Source organism: Blastomyces gilchristii (assembly GCF_000003855.2).
Source record: "Blastomyces gilchristii SLH14081 genomic scaffold supercont1.38, whole genome shotgun sequence".
NCBI classification, from domain to species: domain Eukaryota; kingdom Fungi; phylum Ascomycota; class Eurotiomycetes; order Onygenales; family Ajellomycetaceae; genus Blastomyces; species Blastomyces gilchristii.
Window position 1 is genome coordinate 300,495 of NW_003101645.1, and position 20,194 is coordinate 320,688.

General features: G+C 38.0%; 3 protein-coding genes across 5 annotated transcripts; 2 read left to right on the plus strand and 1 right to left on the minus strand.

Moving 5' to 3' along the window:
* Positions 1–10,059: 10,059 nt before the first annotated feature.
* On the plus strand, positions 10,060–12,965 carry BDBG_09300. Of its 2 annotated transcripts, XM_031723953.1 has the most exons (2): positions 10,060–10,295; positions 10,381–12,965. In XM_031723953.1, the coding sequence occupies exon 2, from the start codon at positions 10,645–10,647 to the stop codon at positions 12,448–12,450; it is 1,806 nt and encodes a 601-aa protein (XP_031581337.1). In that variant the 5' UTR covers positions 10,060–10,295; positions 10,381–10,644; the 3' UTR covers positions 12,451–12,965. The 2 variants fall into 2 exon arrangements, with proteins under 2 accessions (XP_031581337.1, XP_002620372.1); XM_002620326.2 differs by having other exon boundaries at positions 10,060–12,965.
* BDBG_09301 (40S ribosomal protein S11) lies at positions 10,211–20,086 on the minus strand. Of its 2 annotated transcripts, none has more exons than XM_031723954.1 (4): positions 13,996–20,086; positions 13,465–13,703; positions 11,767–13,252; positions 10,211–11,669 (listed from the first exon to the last, which is right to left on the minus strand). In XM_031723954.1, the coding sequence occupies exons 1-3, from the start codon at positions 14,171–14,173 to the stop codon at positions 13,184–13,186; spliced, it is 486 nt and encodes a 161-aa protein (XP_031581338.1). In that variant the 5' UTR covers positions 14,174–20,086; the 3' UTR covers positions 10,211–11,669; positions 11,767–13,183. The 2 variants fall into 2 exon arrangements, with proteins under 2 accessions (XP_031581338.1, XP_002620373.1); XM_002620327.2 differs by having other exon boundaries at positions 10,243–11,669; positions 11,867–13,252; positions 13,996–14,318.
* Positions 14,443–20,172, plus strand: BDBG_09302 (chromosome segregation protein). Its single transcript, XM_002620328.2, has 5 exons — positions 14,443–14,901; positions 14,968–15,361; positions 15,415–18,101; positions 18,154–18,775; positions 18,841–20,172. The coding sequence occupies exons 1-5, from the start codon at positions 14,653–14,655 to the stop codon at positions 19,695–19,697; spliced, it is 4,809 nt and encodes a 1,602-aa protein (XP_002620374.1). The 5' UTR covers positions 14,443–14,652; the 3' UTR covers positions 19,698–20,172.
* The last annotated feature ends 22 nt before the right edge of the window (positions 20,173–20,194 follow it).

A 20,194-nucleotide genomic window follows, 5' to 3' on the forward strand; every position in this document is an offset into this window, starting at 1 on the left:
TCTTATATTAAAATACACCTATATATGTGTCTTGATTTATATTCTTATCCACTATAATAAGTTCAGTGATCTAGAATTTGAATTTCAGATCTAGAATCTTTTCTTAAAGATTATAAGTTATAGATAAAAGTAATATATACTATAGTAGAATAGTTATGAATACTATCTCTTATAAACTTCAATCTCTCAAGATCAGTGTCACACTTTTAATGTAAGAAATCCCGCTCCTCGCGGATTCTTTACCTCTATTCCTATCTCTCGTGTAATTAATAGGGCTAGCGGCTCTTGGCTATACATAACTATATAGACTGGAGTTCATGAATACTATTCATAACTCAGCTTGAATGCTATTATACATTTAATCTCTACATTTTATCTTTCTACTGTGAATACTTCTAGTAGTTAACAGTATATATCATATCAAGCTGCAAATATCTGAATAATCACCTGTGAGCACTTATTCTTACATTTCAAGCTCAGTCAGTCAGCAATCACTCATTATAACTGAAAGAATTAGAAACTTGTGTACTTCAATCTCTGCAAACTCTACTACAGACACTCAGAAGCAGTCACTCAAATCATGAATAACTCTTATAAAAGAAGTCTCAGAGAACTTATCAATCACTTATAGAATATCATTCTCTACATCTGTGACAGAGAAACTCTCTGAACTCATGAATAAATCAATCTCAGTGAAGAATATTCTTAAGTATCTTCTATGAAATCAAGCTATTTTTCTACAAGAAATGCTTACTATCTGTAAACACTCTTAAACTGAGTCTCTAGACATAATCTTCAGAAATATCTGCAAACTGAAAAGAAACTTTCTTAAGCTGTGATCACTTAAGGCTACTTATTGAACTATAATCTATAAAAGCTTTTGTAAGTTTGTATTTGAAATTGACTTATAAGCCTGACTGTGTGATATAAAAGATGAAGAAGCTGTTATCTATATAATAACAGATCTCTATTACACTGAAGTCAAGAACTGACTGAATTATCTAGAGAATGATTATAAGAGATTTCACTGATCTGTTCTTAATACCTATCTAGAGAATAAGTTAAAGAACTCTATAAGCTGAACAGAGAACATCTGAGCTGTAATCATCAATATTAGAAAAAGAGGTAAGAAATCTGATGAAGACTACTCACAGTGCTTTATAAAACTGTGATATAAATTGAGATCTGTAGAAACAGGGCTCTGAAACAAGACCTGAATAATGATATTTGTAAAGAGACTGAATAAAGATATGTAGAACAAGCTCATTGAGTAAGACTTTAAGTTCTTAACTCTGAAGAAACTGATGACTCTTATTCATCACTTACAGATCACTGTGAGAGTCACAGACTTATAAAGAGTAAATTATTAATCAGCTCTGCAAGAGTCAGAATAACAGAGAACAGATTTATTAGAAAAAGATAATAAGATACAGAGAGATTCATATCTGACTGTTAAACAGAGAGAAAGAGCTTCATAAGCTCTTATAAATAGAGTATATAACAGAGAGATTAAGAAAAAGAAACTCTGCTTTATCTGTTCTAAATCAGAACATCTTCATACAAACTGTCTGAATAAATCAAAATAGAAATTTGAAGAGTTATGAACAGAGTCAGTAACAGTCTTCTTAAGAGTCTTGAAGCTGATATCTGAATCTGTTGCTCTTCTGATGAAAATACTTACTTATGAGAAGAGACTACACTGCAGTACTGCTGTCTCACAAGCATGAAAAGTATTAATGAACTCAGAATCTCAGATTACTATGATGTTTCTAAAGCTTACAGAGTAAATGAGCTGAAAGATGAAAACTGAGAACCTGCTCTTATAATAAGCAGAATGTGAGAACTTAGATCTGAGAACTGAGAGACTTATAAGAGTCATCTTTGAATTATAAGATCTCTCTGAAATCTGAAGAAGATTTACAGAAACTGTGATTATTGTAAACATCACAGATAATATATACTTAAGACTTGTATAATTTCAAAGACATAATCTGTATATAGCTGTTCACAAGTTGAGTTTATACTTCTGATCAGTGTTGACAGACTTACTTATAAAGATAGAATCAGTTAATACTGTAGAGTTAATTAGAGAAGACAAGCTTATCTATATAATGACTTTACAAGTGTCTGAGAATCTCACAGTCATAAAAACTGAGCTTCAGATATCAGAGAAATACTAAGATCTTACAGAGATATTCAGTTTAGTAAAGATAGCTGAGCTTTTCTCTCACTGTAAGAAGAATCTGATAATAGATTTGATAAAAGAATAGAAACTCTTCTGAGAACTAATCTATAAGCTCTTTTATTATAAGACAGAGATCTTATGAATCTATATGAAAAAGAATCTGAAGAATGACTTTATTCAATTTTCACAGATCTTTATAAGAGTCTCTGTGATATTCATGAAGAAGAAGAATAAAGATTTCAGATTATATATAGAGTATTATAATCTGAACTTCAAGATAATAAAGAGTTACTATTCTCTGTCTCTGATTGAGAATGTGATTAATCATCTTACAGAAGCTGTCATATTCACATAACTGAATATGATTAATATATATACATAGCTGTGAATACAGTCTGAGAATGAATAAAAGACTGTCTTTAGAACTACACTGAGATTGTTTGAATATCTAGTAATGTCTTTTGATCTGACTAATATCTCTGTGATATTTCAGTCTTTCATTAATAAAACACTTTATACATATCTGAATATCTTTATAATAATATATCTGAATGATGTGATGATGTACTCTATGAAGAAGAAAGAACACACTGAGCATGTGCAAAGTGTATTGAAGGTCTTAGATGAGATAGAACTGTATATTAAGCTTATAAAGTATAACTTCAGTGTCTGCTGAATTAATTTCCTAGAATATATAATCATCACAGATGATATTCAGATGAAATCTTCATGAGTTGAGACTATTCTATCATAATCAGAGTTAACTAGTATTCATAAGATTCAGATCTTTCTGAGCTTTGTGAATTTCTATAGACAGTTTATCTTTGTATTTATGAGAATCTTCTTGACTCTTATAAATATACTGAAGAATGAAAATAAGAAGAAGTCATTCTATAAACAGAGAATGAAAAGATTATTGAGAAGAAAGAACTGTAAGAACTTTCTTATCTCAGAAGCTTACAGAGTCTTTATAAGATTAAAACAGATATTTATAGACACAGTAATACTATTTCACTTTGATTTCTTACTCTTAATCAGATTAAAGATAGATGTCTTCTTCTTTATAATTTCAGAAATAGTCTTATAACTATAGTTAAATAAGAACTGAGTTTCAGTGATCTTTTTCTTATGAAAGATGCAATCTGTAGAGATTAACTATAATATTTATAATTAGAAGCTTCTTACAATAGTGAAATTCTTCTGTTACTAATATCACTACTTTAAGAGTTTTATAACAGTGATTACTATTAGAACTGATCATGACAGCTTATAATAGTTTACTTCAATTAAGAAACTCTCACAGCAGCAGGTTCACTGAGCTCAGAGACTGAGTAAGTTCTGATTTAAGATAGAATATATTAAGAGAACTAAGAACTCAGTGAATGAATTCTCTCATAGATCAGACTACATTAAAAAGATCAGAGTGACAGATACAGAGAGACTAGAGAAGATAGAAAAGCTTCACAGAATGCTTAAACTGAGTATTATAAAGAGATTGACTGAAGAGTCTCTCAATTTCTCATAAGAGAAGAGAGAAGAGAGAGAAAAGAAGCCTGTATAACTACTCTCTACAACACTGAGAGTCAACACTCTGAGAATCTTTATAAGAATTCTTGAAGAGAGTATCTATAATCTGAAGAGTTTGCAGACTTTGAAAAGTATTATAAAAGACCTGATATAAGAGAAAACAGAGTATAAGTCTTCATAAGATCTTCTATTCAGATTGTTTAAACTGTAACTAAAGAATAAATATACTCAGTATATTCAGAAACTGCTTATAGCAGAGATCAACTCTGTAGAAATAAAGAATTGAAGAGACTTAAATAATCTCTTGTAAAGAGAGAACTGAATTTATATATCTATGAATAAGTTTCTATACATAGAACTTATCAAAAGATATCATGACTCTTCTCTAGTGAGTCATTTTACAGACACTAGAACTCATGAGTTGCTTATAAGAAAATACTTCTAACTGAAAATGTGAGAACTTATGAAGAAGATAGTGAATTTTTGTACTATTTATCAGAATTCATAGATAGTATGATTCAATTTATATAAAGAACTTACTTCTCTATTCATTCTGCAGAAATCTTGAGAATAGTTAAAAATGAATATTCTTATAAGTCTTCTGAAAAGCAAGAATATATATAATGCCTGCTTTGACAGTGTACTGATAGTAGTGAATTACTTTATCAAGATAACACACTTTATACTCATCTATAAGAACTTGAAGTTAAAGAATTTGACTTATATCTTCATCTGTGATATGATCTGATTGCATGAATTATCTGTGAACATTGTCTCAGATAGAAGATTAATCTTTATAGAAGAGTTCTAATCTGATCTGATAACTATACTGAAGATCTCATAAGATCTAAGTACAGCTTTTCATCAACAGATAGATGATCAGACAGAATATCTGATAAGTATATTGAAACAGTATCTGCAATACTTTGTTAATTATAATTAGAATGACTGAGTATATTAATTATTACTTACAGAGTTTATATATAACAACTTAAAACATATCAGCATAGATAAAACCCTCTTTAAGATGCTTACTGAGACTCATCTGTGAATAATCTTGATAGACTTGTGAGAGTACACTATAGAGTGTGATAATATCTGTGAACAGACTGAGAGAATTCAGAAGATTTAGAAGAAAGCTTGTAAATTCTTAAGAAAGACTCAAGAGTATCAGAAGAGATACTATGACTTCAAGCATATTATAAAGAGTTTTAAGAAAGATAATAGAGTCTGACTGAGTCTAGAAAATATCATTATATAGAGATCTAGTAAGAAGCTGAATCTCTTACAGATAGAGTCTTATAAAATTATAAAGAAAGTTAGTTTATAGTTCTATAGATTGAAACTGTTATCTGAGTTATAGATATACAATATTTTTCATATCTCTTTACTCTATAAATATAAGGAATTTTCAGAAGAGAACTCTGTGACTCATCACTCTGTTCACAAAGTACTAGAGAGTGAAAGAGAATATCAGATTAAAGAGATTATTAACTCAGAGAAGTGAGATTATAAGCTCTGATTCAAGATTCAGTGATAAGAGTATTCTGATAAGATGAATAAGTTCACTTAAGAATCATCTGAGTAGATAAGATATCTGCAGAAGCTGAGACATGACTTTCATACTGTAAATTCTGATAAGTCAGAATAGTGCAGTCTTCACTAAGAATCTGATTATAATAAAGATATTAATACTGTTATTTATAAATTCTAGTCTATAAGATAATGAGTTTCTACTGAGATGAACAGTCTGCAGTATATGTAAGAAAAGAAGAAATTATATTCTTATTAAAGTTAAAAAAACAGAAAATAAACAGAACTATGAACATAATTTAGAGATTAATAAAGAAAAAATAAAGAAAACTCACACTTACACTCTTAATATCTGTGACACTTAATTCTCTCACAACTATTAATTTTCTTCTTCAAAGAAGCAGAGAGTATTATATTTACAGTACAGATAATTATTACATTTAATATAAAGACTGTCAGAAATGCACAGACTTCAGAGAAGCTGAATACTAGAGTACACACAGTTGTAGCAGAGTCTTGAGAGCTGACTGTCTACACATGTAATCAGATATTTCTTATAAAGCTGTGTTCACTCTCTCAGTTATACTGAAGTATTCAGCCTGAAAATAATTGAGATGTGAAGAGAGAGCTCATCTACTCAGATTAACTTCTGTTATGAATTCATAACATTCACATTGTCTTGATTACCTGGATTTTACAGGTACTTGAGAACTCATCTCTCATTGACAATGAGATTGCAGAAGTGTGTCATGATGTGAGAATCATTGATAGAGAATCTAGACATATTCACATATACCTGATCAGAGATTGTATAAGTAGAGAGAAAATAATTATAGGTCTGCAGAGTCACAGAAGACACTGATAACACTGAAAGCTTTGTAAGAACTGTCAGCTAGAGTCTGTAAGAAATTACTTATGAGAAGACTTATAGCAAAGAAGAGAACTGTGCTGCTTAGAGTCAGAGACTGATCTGAGAGAGAGATAAGGTGAGCCACTGGCCTGAAGATCAGATATGATAACAGAGCTGAGAGAAATGAAGACACAGTTATAAGCAGCAGTATTTCTGCTTCATCAGCTGATAAAAAGTAATCAGAGAAGTCATGAGAATACTTATAAAAAGCTCAGTGATGATCAGACATTATTTATAAAGATATTGAAATTGAAAAAATTTTTATTCTTGAGAAGTTCTTGAATCAATATACAGACATTATCAGAAACACTTTCTCTCTATCATCTAAGTGAAAACACTTTGCAGATGAATAAGAATACTCATAGTTTATAAGAATAAAAGCTGTTATAGAAAAAGAGAAAAGAAGATAAAGTTCTATAGACAGATCTAGAATATTTATACTACTTTAGAGAGATTTACTTACACTGTGAATAATCTCATGAAACAGTCAGATCACTCTAGTAAACAAGAGTAATTATAAATCACAGATCTGAATCTTTCTATGTGACTATAAAGAGTGATTACAGACTGTGAATATCTTAATTCTACAATTCTATAGAGTTAGTAAAAGAATGAAAAATTTCTCACAATTCTACAGTGTCAAAGAACAATGATTTATAAGAATAAGTAAAAGATCAACTCATGAATATTTCTCTTTAATGAAGATAATCTTATAGACAGTGATTCATCTATGAGATAAATCTGTGTAATAATTATACAAGAATCTTGTGAAAATGATTAAGAGTTAACTGAAACTCTTCTGTATAAAAGATATGAGATGAATCTGTGTGATAGTGAGAGAAGAATCTGTAGATTATAAAGAATCTCACAGAATAAGAAACTGAGTAATAGACTCTTTTTTCTTCACAGTATCAAGGGATTTTTCCTCACTAAGGTTTTTTTATAGATGTGAAGAATTTTTAGTGAGTATCACTGCAGTGCTGAGCTGATTCTATAAAGTCACTCAGTGAAAGACTTCATGAATGAAGTCTTAGAGAGAAGAGAATATATAAGAAATCTCACTTCTTATAGATTCTTTACTTCTATTTCTATCTCTTGTATAATTAATAGAGCTAGCAGCCCTTGACTACATACAACTATATAGACTGAAGTTCATGAATACTATTTATAACTCAGCTTGAATACTATTATACATTTAACCTCTACATTTTATCTTTCTACTGTGAATACTTCTAGTAGTTAACAGTACATATCATGCCAAGCTGCAAACACTTAAATAATCGCCTGCGAGCACTTATTCTTACATTTAAATGATATAGTTAGAAAAGTGATATATTAGATTATTTCAGTAATAATCTGCAGCTGAGAGAGTAAGAAATAGATATATAGAGATTTAATATTTTAAATATAGACTTATAACTGATAATGTTTTATATCTTAAAAAGAATAAATTTTACAAAGACTCTCTGTAAACTGTGTAAGTGAATTTAAAATTATAGTAGATTATAAAGTATCAGTAGTAAAAGTAGTCTATAGCTTCTCTAGAGTAAGATTCTTAATAAGAGAGTTAGTTTAATTATAGAAAAAACAGTTCTAATTATTAATCTATCTATAGAATAGAGAATTGAAAAGAATATATTAAAAACAGCTATAATAAGCAAAGCAGTCATTATAATATTTAAGAAGAAACTATATATAATCTGTAAGACTAATTATTCTTTATCTAGAAAGAATGAATTTAACTTCATCTCATAAAAAAAGTATTGAAAAGACTTAAGAAAAGAGTGAATAAGTGTTATTAAACTTACTAAGTAATATATTACAGACTGAAGACAGAGTGAGATAATTAATCTATTCTCACTATGATATTTCAAGTTTATGACAGAGTTACTTAACTTCAGATTATAAGATTAAAAGATCTGAAATATCAGAGTATTCAGATAAGATATTTAAGTTATCAAGATTTAAATAATTCTTATTTTCAATAATTATTAATTCTTGTTTATCAAGCTTGTGAAAAGAAATCTGATCAGAGATATCTTTATTTTCAGATAACTGATTTTAAGTCTTTCATTAATTATAATGTTCTGATAACTGAGATAATTTTTATAAAGATAGATTAGTTATTGAGTAACAGCTTCTTTATAAACTATGAAATCTCAGTAAAACTGATATTATAAGTAAGAATCTGTATTTGAATTTAAAGACTTTAATATAATAATATTAAGATTCTTAGAAAGAAGTGAAAGAGTATTATAAATACAGTCAGTGTCTCTAAGAAAGTTAATAATATAATCTTTATACTTATACTGATATTCTCTGACTTGACAGATCTTAATAAAAATATATATATATGAAATTAATATCTCTTTAATCTGACTGAGAATAGAGAGATCTGAATCAAGATCACTGAAATTAAAATTATTCTCTTAAAAGAATAAAAATAGCTTATTAGATAGTTATCTTAAATTAACAGTATAATAATAAGTATAAATATTATCTTAAAGATTTATTCTGAATTAGTAAATTTAATAACAGCTATAGATCTTTATCTATAAATCTTTAAGTATATAATAAAATTTCTGTATATATTATTAATTATCAGAATTAATAGCTGAATCTGTAAGATAAGTAGAACTCTGAGAATTCATTAGAGAATTTGAGATAATTATAGCTTATAACTGATTATATTTCTGAAGAATTATAAGAGTTTCTATATTTAATATATTAATTAAGCTTTCAGATTATATAGAGTGCTGAGATATTAAGAAATTATTAACTCTTTTATTAAGTTAATTAATGAATAGATCTGCAGAGCTCTGAGAAATAGAACTTTAAAAAGTTAAGAATAAGAAAAATAATATAAAAGATATCTGTAGTGAAAGTATATCTATAAAAATAAAATAAGATTAACTTAAAAATAAGTTAAATAATAATATAGATAATTGATAAAAGACTGAAAAGAGATCTGTAAAATTAGAAAATAAATTAATTATTAAAGATAGCAGCTGCAGCTATTTTCTTAATTAAATTAAGAATAAAGTTAATAAGAAATATTCTCTATAATATCTAATAATATAGTGAGCTTTTTAAATAATAGTTTTCTTTTTACAGACTACTGTTAATAAAGATATATCAGAACTATGAATTTCACAGTGATAAAACTTAATCTTAGATAATATATCTATTTTAATAGACTATTCACAGACTTGAGAGACTGTTATTAATTATATAAAGTATTAATATATCTGAGATAATAGAGAGAGTTCAGACTCATTTATCACAGAATCTATAACTATAGAAGAATCTGATTTTACTGTATATATCTATTTACAGTTCTATACAGTGTAAAGAGATAATCAGTGATAGAAAAGATATAATAAGAGAAGATTATAATATCTGAGTTTTCTGAGTGTAGTATTAAAGACAGACAGCTGTAGAAGTAGTAGAATACTATAAAGAAATAAATTAATCAAGAGACTGATTTTATAAGCAGTGAATACAGACTTTTAATATATTATTCATTCTTAAGAATCTATAAAAGATGATTAATCAGATGTATTATCTATTCAAGAATCTGTACAGAGTAGATAGTTGATAAGATGTGTAATCTATTATTCAAGAATCTGTACAGAGTAGATGATATGATTGATAAGATGAAAGATGAATGCATTGTGAGTGTGTAGAAGTCATAGTACAATGTCATGAGATTGCACTTCACTTAATTCTACATCAATCAGTGGGCTGTATTTGTGTCAAGAACCTCAAAAAGGAAATTCTCCACTTTTAATGACCAGGGTTTTCATCATATATTTGCTTCGCTTCGCTCCGCAAATAACCACCGGGCTAGGGTGTTGAAGCTGCAGCGTTGCGCCGAGATCACGTGTGTGGATTCATACAGTCAAACAACTCCTCGCTCTTCCTTTAGCAACAAGGCAATATTAAGAAATCGCTGGGCCCTTGAGATATAACTTAGCTGTTTAAGTTGATAGCGTTGGGGATTACACTCATTTTTTTTTCTTTTCAATCATCCAATGAAAACCTCTCTACCTTCACTGAAAGGGAGTCTGGTCCCAATCACTTTCCTTCGATTTCCTTTTGAAGCCACCAAACTTTCAAACAAGATCTTGAGCTGATGATGTATTTGATCTCTAGTTCCTATTATGACTTGTTTGCTATCAAATCAACATTGCGATTGCGTTAACAATGTTCATCCATATCTGAGACTGCCATGGAGTGAATGATGCCGTGGAGTGAATGATGGATGCCGTGGCTGATCAACCCTGTCCTAGATGCCTTCATCATTCACTCCTTGGGCGTCATGACGGTGCGGTGCTGTTGTTGTGTTATCGCATCATACACATTCCTCTACCTCCATCAAAGCCACGGTTCATTGAATTTTTAAACCACTCTCATCCTTCTCCTCTCAGGTCCCAAAGTGTCCATTATATCCCGCCGCTCTATTGCCTAACCTCATCTTCTTGCCATCATGGAGGTGCCACAGCTTCAATCCCCATCCCAATCAGACCGGAACAATGATGAGGAATATTATCCATCTTTCCTAGACTTCGGAAATATTAAACCCCTAAGGCATAGGTGGACGGATCCTCAGCGAGAGGTGTTGTGTGTTCTTCGACGGTTTTATTCTCTTGCAAAGAAAGATGAAACTAAAATCTTCAACCACATCTTTGATACAGAGATCGTGGGTTTCAAAGATGGCCTCCCTGTCACCACTGTCAATACACAGCATTATGACATGCTGTATAGGAGACATCTCATTTGGGTCTCTGTGAACTCAGCGTCCCTTGCTGATGATGAAGAGTATGAGGAATGCCGGAGAGTTATTGAAATTGCCGCTACAGAGCTTGGTATTCATTTACACCGAAGGAATCGTGATGACAGCCCAGTTAAGCCAAAAGGCCCAGGCTTCCAACTTTTACAGTCTTTCTTTCGTCCTAGCACAGATGGTAGCCTCCAATCTAACCCAACACCTGACGCCGACACCTACGCTACCCACGAAGTAGTTGAACCTGCCATTGAACCTGCCATTGAACCTGCATGCGCCCGGGGAGCGGAATTCCCTAGGGCAGGGATGAAGCCAAGATATGACAGAACCCGAACAAGGCCACAAATCTTGTATCGCTTCTTCAACTCGCAAAGCAGCGGCATCAATGATCCCCAGTATTTTTCTTCGGGGCTTGCTGATACCTTGCACCCCTCGCTCTACCATCAGCGTGACATTGAAGCGATGGCCAAAACCCATTTGTCAAGATACGAAGTCAACTCTCCATTTATTTCAACATTCTCCACCCTGCTGCCTTGCGTTCACAGAATGTTGACAAAGGGTCAGAATTCCAGAGTGTCAATAATTGATGCTTCCAAGCTGGACCAAAATGGGATATTTTCCGCGCAATATATCCTCAGCAAAGAACCCCTGTCTTCTGATATTACCCCAGGATATTATGGATGGTCAGAATGGCTTATTTGGAGAGAGATCCCGGAATCAAGTATTGTCTGTACAATAACTCAGTCAGAACTCCTTGAGATTGCAGAACTTCACCATGATATTGGCTCTATTCTCCAGATTAAAGACATAGCGTCTTTTACTTACAACCGTAACCCTCTTCATTGCAAACTCAGGGATAGTCCTACAAAGTTTAATAATGCTGCTGGAGTGACTGTAGGTAAATTTCTCAGGATCATCAACTTACCCGTGGAATATGCCAACCAGGTTGCCGTGAAAATTGCACATGGCTGGCGTTTCACCCGTGAAACTAGATATGCTCAAGATGATGAGTTTCTTGATGGGGTCCAGCTTGGATACAGCAATTCGACATCGGCATCCGCAATACCCTTCACAACACCACCAATAACGCCCCAGAAATCCGAAAGGCAGCAAGAAATTATTGTAATCGATGACGACACTGATGCAGAAGTTAACGATCAGCACGTGCAGGAAGTCGTGGTTATCGAAGATGATGAGGATGTGGAGGTGGAGGACGTGGAGGCCATGGAATTAGACGAGGAAGCCGAGGTATTGGTAGTAATAGAGGATGAGGAAGAAAGCCACCACCATGAGCACCAAATCAATCAAGCAGAAGAGGCATTGGACAGGTTTCGGGAAGAGCTTCGCCGCACCATCGAATCAGAGTCCGAGGTGGCAGAAGAAGTCACACAGAGAGCAGAGACGACATATAGGTGGCAGTCAGTGGAAGTTGAGCTGGGAGGAAATGAGGCTGTGGCAAATGTATTTGCACTGGACCGGGAGCGAGTTAATCGGATGTTGGGGTGGTAGCGGACACATCGGCCAGGGTTTGAAAGCTTCTCAAATTGGTCAAGCGGAATCATTTGGTTAGCCCTGGGTTATTGTTTATGTCCTTTTTGTTATATCCCGGGTTGCTGTAAATTTAAGGGTCTCTGTGTGAGAATAATTGTTGTGTTTAGTAACTTTGTAGTTTATCTGTTCGGGAACTTGATGAAGAGGAGGTACCGGGGAAGGGAATTTCTTCGCGTCCCAGCCTGCAAAGCGCGATAGGCTCGCAACTCCTGCTTAATGACTTTAATATGCATCAAATAAAGTAAGTGTCCAGGGTTTGTTCTCCAAGGTTGGATGTGCGTGCTACGCCAGAAAGAGAACAGCGCGCAGAAGTGAAATTTGAAAAAGTTTCACATGGCATTTGACAACTAAACTCCTTACTTAGTATTGGAATATAATTCCCCCTCTATATGGGAGAAATCAAAACAAAACAAAAAAAAAGAGAATTATGCACAAGCCGCCCCTTTCAGGAAAAAGGATTGAAAAAAAAGCGTGAGCTGTGTCGTTTTGGGGGCACGCGCCGTTTTTCCATGTACCTTTTGTCCTTGTGCCTGTCGTTTCTATCATTTTTTATTTTTTTAATCCTCAATAAAAAACATATTCCGTAACATCAAGGCAGGTTCGTTTGTCATTTGGCCCTCGTACAACCCAGCGCTCCACACCAACAACCTCACCCCCTCACCCCCGCAACGCCTTCCAGATCAACAAGCATCTAGAACTTTCCAAATTGCTTAACGGCCTTGCCAGTGCGGGGGAGGACGCGAAGGACGTTGAATCGGACCTAGCAAAAGCATATTGAGTTAGTACAAACGCATACATATGTCAAGATATACCAATAGTGCCGCTCCTAAATAACAAGTGCTTGCATACGGCAATAACACCTGCCGCGCTTTTCGTCCATTTTTTCTGCATTTGCAAAACAAAATGGCAATCCCGTGGAAAACCATAACCTGGAAATAGAAAAAAAAGGTATATGTCAAATCAAACACATACAGTCTTGCTGAGAGGTCTGCACTGCCCAACAGTGACCTGGTCACCTTCCTCAACACGGAAAGCTGGGGAGACGTGGGCGGCAATGTTCTTGTGTCTCTTTTCATATCGGGAGTATTTGGGGATGTAGTGGAGGTATTCGCGGCGGACAATGATGGTTCGGTGCATCTTGGTTGAGACGGCGGTGCCGGTGAGGATACGACCTCTGATAGAAACCTGGCCGGTGAAGGGGCATTTCTTATCTGTAGTTCAATGTCCTGAGTTAGAGATGACTTGATTTTATCGTTGAGAAATCGAAAATTTTTGGGTCGCATTGCGCCAAAAATGGATAGAATAGAAGCACGGTATCTCGGCGGCTTCTTCCATCCAAAAAATGGCCAAAAAGCATATCCAGCCAAAATTCCATAAAGCCGTCCATTCCATTTTCCCATACTGTCTCAATTCCGCGAATCCAACGAAAACTTCAAACATCTCAAGCGTGTGTGCTCGCGCAACTCGCGCGGGTTATATATTCAAAAGCAACTGGCTCCGTACCGATATAGCTTCCCTCAATGGCAGTCTTTGGGGTGCGGAATCCCAAGCCCACGTCCTTGTACCATCTCCGGCCTCCCTTTCCGACCTTCTTGCTCTTGGACTTCTGCTTAGAGTTGAGGAAGATGTGCGGCTGCTTCTGGAAAGCACGTTCCGACTGTACGGTCAACTCGGTCGCCATGGTTGCGAAAAGATCAAGATATCCGACACTGGGCTCGCGGGACGGGGTTCTGGGAGAGAGTTGGTGGATTTCTGGCGCGAGGTGTGTCGAGTGGTCGTTGGCGATGTCGTCGTCCGAGATTGACAAGTTTTGTGCGGAGTTTGACGATGCCGAATTGAATGTGGGAGTGCTGGAGCCGCGCTAGTGCGGATGCGTGCTAGTGTCCCTCGGCTAGGGCTTTTCGGTTTGTTTACTACGCTAGTCTAGATTCGGTAGCTCCGTCATTTCCAGGATGACGCGACGAGACTACGGAAACTCTTGACTTGGGGACGACAACTCCGGATAACGATACATATATACAATACTGTAATACTTCGGGCTGGCTGCGCGTGGGCAATGGTGGACGTTAATCCATATTTATCAACCTGCTAAACTCTCAATTCCCTTTCCGCTGCAACACATATTCCTACATTTATTCCTACATCCCATCCCGCAAACGCATGGCGCCGACAAAGAACGATTCTGCGGGGGCTGCGCGTGTGAGGTCTTGCCGGTCTTTCGCCCAGATGCCCCGTCCTGGCGTTGGATCTGGCGTTGATAAGGAAAATATGACTGCGGATCTGAGCGTTGTGAACGAGCAGAGAAATGCGCCGCAGAGACCGACACGATCGGATAAAAAGATGCGGAGTAAAAGTCTTGGGCCTGGCGGGTTGGATGCGCTTCAGCATGCAAATGGCAATAGACGGAAGGTATATATTTAAATTTCGGATATTTTTAATTCACTGACGGTTTTGAATTACTAATTGCTTGACCAGTCAACCGCTCAATTCCCATTAAAGTCCATTCTCAAACCTACGATACCCGTCTCTCCCATACGAAGTATTCCATCTTTCGATGAAACGCGCAAACGAACTCCGGCTCGAAGTCCGCAACGCGGCTCCAATTATCGCCAATCAAATAGCCTGAATGAAAAAAATGAGCCCCCTATTAACGTCTCTGAACCACCGTCAGCTCCCGTTGTCGGGGCAGATCATTTGGTCAAACCATTTGATACTTTTAATCCTTCGGCTGTTATCCAAAATGCCAAAATTGCGGTTCGCGCGGAGGGGGAACAAATGGCTGCGGCTAGGGAAAGGGAAGAAGCTGAACAGCGAGAGCGCGAGAGACAGGCTATTTTGGACCACAGGGCAGCAAGGCGAAAATCGATGGGTAGGTTTCAGACCGTTCTCCTCAAAGCATTGTTCTTACTAACAGTGTTAAAGCAAATCGTCGTGTATCATTTGCGCCAGAGGCCACACTACATACTTGGAACGTAGTTGAATTGGCTGAAGATTCTACGTCTTCCTCCGCCTCGAATTCTACCAGGCGCGCCTCTGCTTTGACGGATCCAGCTCAACACACCCAAAAGCAAGAGCTGGATAATACTGAACCGCCAACGAACAATCCACATGACGATCCAAATTATAGTGGCCATGATCCACATCAAAAATCACATCGCAGCTCAGGCGTAGCTCACAGAGATATGTACAACCCCGACCCTAATGAAGCATTTTCTTCAAGTCCATTTAGTGGAAGCTCGGCAGGTGGAAGTGAAGAGGCCGGCGAACATGTTGTGGATGGGGACATGAATTCCGATGACGACGACGATGACGACGATGGGGCCACATTGATGAGTATGGAGAATATTACCGAGCGATCTATTTCTACACATTCCGAGGCTTCAAGCACTAGCGATAGTGCGAGGCTAGAGCGATCTTTACGCCAGGCTGCTCAACTAGCAGGCACCAAAGGAATTGAATACGATGAGAATGGTGACTTGTCTATGGAATTCACGAATCGTGAAATTGCTGGGGCATTCCAACCTTGGGTTAAGAAGGGGGCAAATAAACTTGACTTAGACTTGGAAGACTTAAGTGCTCGGCTGGACCAGGAGAATGTTAATCCTTTCTCTCACCCACTATCGCAATATCAACCTCCAAATAGGCAATCTGATGCCGGATATTATGATGAGAGTGAAGCAGATATGAGTATGGATATAACCAAAGCCATTGGAGGAATAATTCCGGGGAAACGGGACGAAACCTCACCACATGGAAAGCCCCGCCGTAGGTCCGTTGCTTCAAACGATGGCCATTTGGACAAAGCCCGCCGGATATCGACCAGCGAGTTGTCAAATCTCGGGGACCAAACTATGGAATTTACAAACGTGGTTGGCGGCATAGCTCGTAATCATTCTCCTCTAAAGGGTATCTCTGGGGACAGTGACGTTGGCAGTGATGAAGAGATGACCATGGAATTCACCTCAGCTCTTGGTAGTATCCAGCAGGCGTATCCCCAACTGACAGCCGCCGAAGAATACGAGCACCGCTCCAACGAACCCGCTGAGTATAGAATTGAGGAGCTTGATCAAGCATCTGGTGATGAAGAGATGGAGATGACAAGCGCAGTAGGAGGTATTTTACCACCCATTGAGGAACAAACTGAACCCCTGGAGGACGACGAAACCATGGGTATGGAAATGACGAATGCGCTAGGAAAAATCTTACCGCCTCAATTCAATTTTAACAACAGGTCTCAAGGAAAGATGTTGATGGAATTAGAAAGCGATGCTGGTCAGATTTTTAGCTCACCATTCCAAGAGAACATCGTTCCCTCCCCTCCGAAAATCGCTGCTACCATCGAACAGAACACTCCGATCGTGTCTGAATATGGCAGCCCGACTGTAGCTAGTGTTAGACGCAGACAGGATCGAAGAAGCGTGGGTCTAAGAGAATCTACTACCCCTAGGGGCGGCTCTCGACCGTCATCTCCAGTAAAAAAGACAACGAGCCCTTCTAAAAAACAGTTGACTCCACGGGGTAACAAGGCTTCGACTCCTGCTAAGACACCCCCGTCAAGCAAAGTCGCGTTTCGGAATGCATCCCCGAAAAGGCCTTTCGTGCCGGAACTTCGAGAAACCTCCACCAAGAAAACACCGCCCAGCTCAAGAAAGCTTTTCCATCATGATAGCATTACAGGCCAGGCCACTCCATCCTTTGTCTTGCACCCTCACAGGCGGCCGTCGAGCGGCCTTGGTATCGATAGGGAAGGTCTCGGGTCACCGCGTGTTGCGGAAATGCTAGATAGGCGGCGATCCATCGGGGAGGACTCCCAAAGCTTTGTTCCACAGGGTCAAATCTCTCAAGTGGTCCGATTTGATGACCCTCGGGAGCTCGAGGAGGAAATTGATAAGGAACGAGAAGAAGAAAGGGAAAGGGAGATCGCAATCACTAAAGCACCCAACAATTCTCAGAATGGGGAATGCCCACCTCTTAACTTGAAAGAGCTAATATCGACCCTGACCCCTAAGAAAAATAAACCAAAGCCACGAAAAAGCCTGCACGTGGGTGCAGCGGTAGGCCTGCTTGGGAAGCGCCCAGCTGAGCTAGATCAGGATGACGAAGACGAAGAAGCCTATACTCCTAAACGACTGAGGGGTCGTGATGCAAGCCCCGTCAAAAACATTAAACTTCCTGCCCCTCCTTCCATGGGCGAAACAGTCAGGCGAACAATTCGAGCATCAAGTTATAATGACCCTTGGTCGTCTCCAGGCAAGCCCGGGAGTACGACCCCCAAGGGAGTTCCTCTTTCTAGCCGGTTAGATTTGTCCGCAGGTGAAGGTCATACCGCCCAATATTCTGGTGCTGGCCCGGAAGGCAACCTGGGGAGCTATTCCAACCAAGAACACGAGCCACAAGTTGAGCCAATACAGCTTCAAGATTTCCTGAATATGACTAACATCCACTTTATGGAACTAACCACAACAAAGAGGAGACATACATTGGCTCCGTCAAGTGATAATAAAAAGGCTACATCAAAGAGAGATGATGAGGCTGTCAAAGGCATAAGTTTCGAAGATTGTGTGGCTGCTGGCTTTTGCACAGTTCCGATGCTTGAATTGTACCAACACGTAAGTGGGCTCGCTCCTCCTTATTCTCTTTCAACGAGCTAACTTGCTTTAGTCGTGTCGTGAATTGAAATCGTATATATCAGAGGGTCGGCGGATTATCCGGTCTATTGAAACCGAAACGTACGCAGATAACCCGCCTTTGTTCCAAGAATACGTGACGGCGCCACCAGATATACGGTTGTTGATGGACAACCAATTTCGTAACGTCAAAGCTCACGCGCGCCTGCTAAGCAAGTCCATGTGGTATGAGTGGCGCATGAAACTTTTGGAGGGCTTAAAAGAGGGACTTGATCGTCACGTTGAAGAGATGCAGAATGATGATGCGGTTCTGTCGAAGAAAGAGGATCTCTTAGATCGTGTGGTGCCCCCTTTAGTCGAGAAACACGCAAGGCTTGAAACCGAAGCCCAGAATCTCCAACGAGCCGTCGATGAACTGGAAAACTGTGATAAGGAAGAACTTCGTCAAGCGCGTGAACGGTTAGCTGCGTTAGATGCGGAGATTTCCGCAAAGAGGAAGTCATTGGAGCAGTCACAGGCGGAGCTGGAAAACAAGAAGAGCATAATTAAAGCTGGAGCGGGATTGAAAGATGAGCTTTTGGCCCAGATAGGTGAAGCGGAGCGAGTCACAGAAGAGTGCCGGGGTTGGAGTATAAAGGAGGTTAAAACTCTGAAAGGTGAGCATGTACACTCTAAATACGCGCATATTTTCCCTCTTTGCTAATGCAACATGCAATAACAGCTTCTGTTCGTGAACTTGAGCGCCAAACAGGCTGGAGTATTTTATCAGCTTCTTTGAAACCGAGCTCCGAATATGGCCCTGCTTTGAGAATGCGATATCGCAATGAGCTCCAGGTGGATTTTTATCCCGGCGCTTTCAACCTCAACCAATCCACCCAGGCGTTGTCTGGCGGTAGCTCCTCCCCAGGAAACAAGAATCTGCCTATTACCCTTACTTACTCACCCAGCGTGACCCACGAGGCACGACATGCAAGCAGCAGCCCTTCCCCTGAAAAGGCTCTTGTCCTCCATGCGCTCCGCACGTGCGCCTCCCAACTCCCACACTCATCAATAAGCCCTAGACAATTCCTTGCAGGCATGGCGCGAGCATGGGACAAAGCCATTAGCCTTGGGGATGAAATACGCGCACTCGATTATTGCGGAATCACAAGGGCGAAAGCCATTGAAGCGAAGCCGTCCGAACCCACTTTATTAGAGATCCGCTGCATGGTTCTCGGCTGGTCCTCCACGACCATAGCTCCCGAATCGACTGGAGGTGATGCAAAGCAAATATCACCATTGAAATCAAGAAACGTGGATGGCAAAGTCAGAGCGCGGATCGATGTCGATTTTACGGTGAAGCCTCGACCCGCTCAAAGTGGGAAGGATACTCCTGACATGGATATTGATGTTGATATCGATGTCTCCGCTAGCATAATTTACGGCTCCTTGAGTTCGTATGAAGGAGACGTAGGCCAAGCACAGATTGGTGATATGTTAGAAAAGATTATTCAACAGAAGCAAGCTCCTGAGGCTAAGTTAGGGGGTGGGGTGTGGCGCGATGCGGTGAAGAAATTCGAAAGGAGAGTGTTCACGTAAGAATGGAGTTTTGATGTTATCACTTTTGCCTCCCTTGGCTTTTTCCTCATCTGTGACGGGGGGAATCTGATGTATCTAACGATTTTCTTCTATTTGTTGTTTTAAATGACGTCGTGAGAAACATTGCATTTCCAACGGCGCATGGCTTCTGCGGTTTTATTCACTCTGCTCCTGCTTCTTGTGGTTGACGAGATTACTTTCTTGCTTGCTGTTTGTGTGGGGGTTTTCAATCTTTCAACGATGATTTTGATTTTCGAGAAACAAACTTGTTTTTGGTACGATTTAATTGCTTGATTGAAGTAGATCAAGATTTATTCAAGTTACTTTTAAGTTGCATCACTCTTCGTATGGCTGATGAGCAGCAGCCCACCTATAAATTGACTGCTTCGGAAGTAAATCTACACAGATCTTTCGCCACTGCCGGCTGTTTTTCAGGGCGAATGCATGGTTGAATACGAACTAGCTGCTTGGGTTAGCCCCTTTCTAGCGGTCGATAA

Bases quoted from the DNA above. Each gene is read 5' to 3' on its own strand.
- BDBG_09300 (XM_002620326.2), top strand. From the start codon at position 10,645: ATGGAGGTGCCACAGCTTCAATCCCCATCCCAATCAGACCGGAACAAT.
- BDBG_09301 (XM_031723954.1), bottom strand. From the start codon at position 14,173: ATGGCGACCGAGTTGACCGTACAGTCGGAACGTGCTTTCCAGAAGCAG. The intron at 13,704-13,995 runs GTACGGAGCCAG...ATTGAACTACAG, and splicing joins CATTGAGGGAAGCTATATCG to ATAAGAAATGCCCCTTCACC. The intron at 13,253-13,464 runs GTATGTGTTTGA...TGCTTTTGCTAG, and splicing joins GCAGACCTCTCAGCAAGACT to GTCCGATTCAACGTCCTTCG.
- BDBG_09302 (XM_002620328.2), top strand. From the start codon at position 14,653: ATGGCGCCGACAAAGAACGATTCTGCGGGGGCTGCGCGTGTGAGGTCT. The intron at 14,902-14,967 runs GTATATATTTAA...TTGCTTGACCAG, and splicing joins CAAATGGCAATAGACGGAAG to TCAACCGCTCAATTCCCATT. The intron at 18,102-18,153 runs GTAAGTGGGCTC...AACTTGCTTTAG, and splicing joins TGCTTGAATTGTACCAACAC to TCGTGTCGTGAATTGAAATC.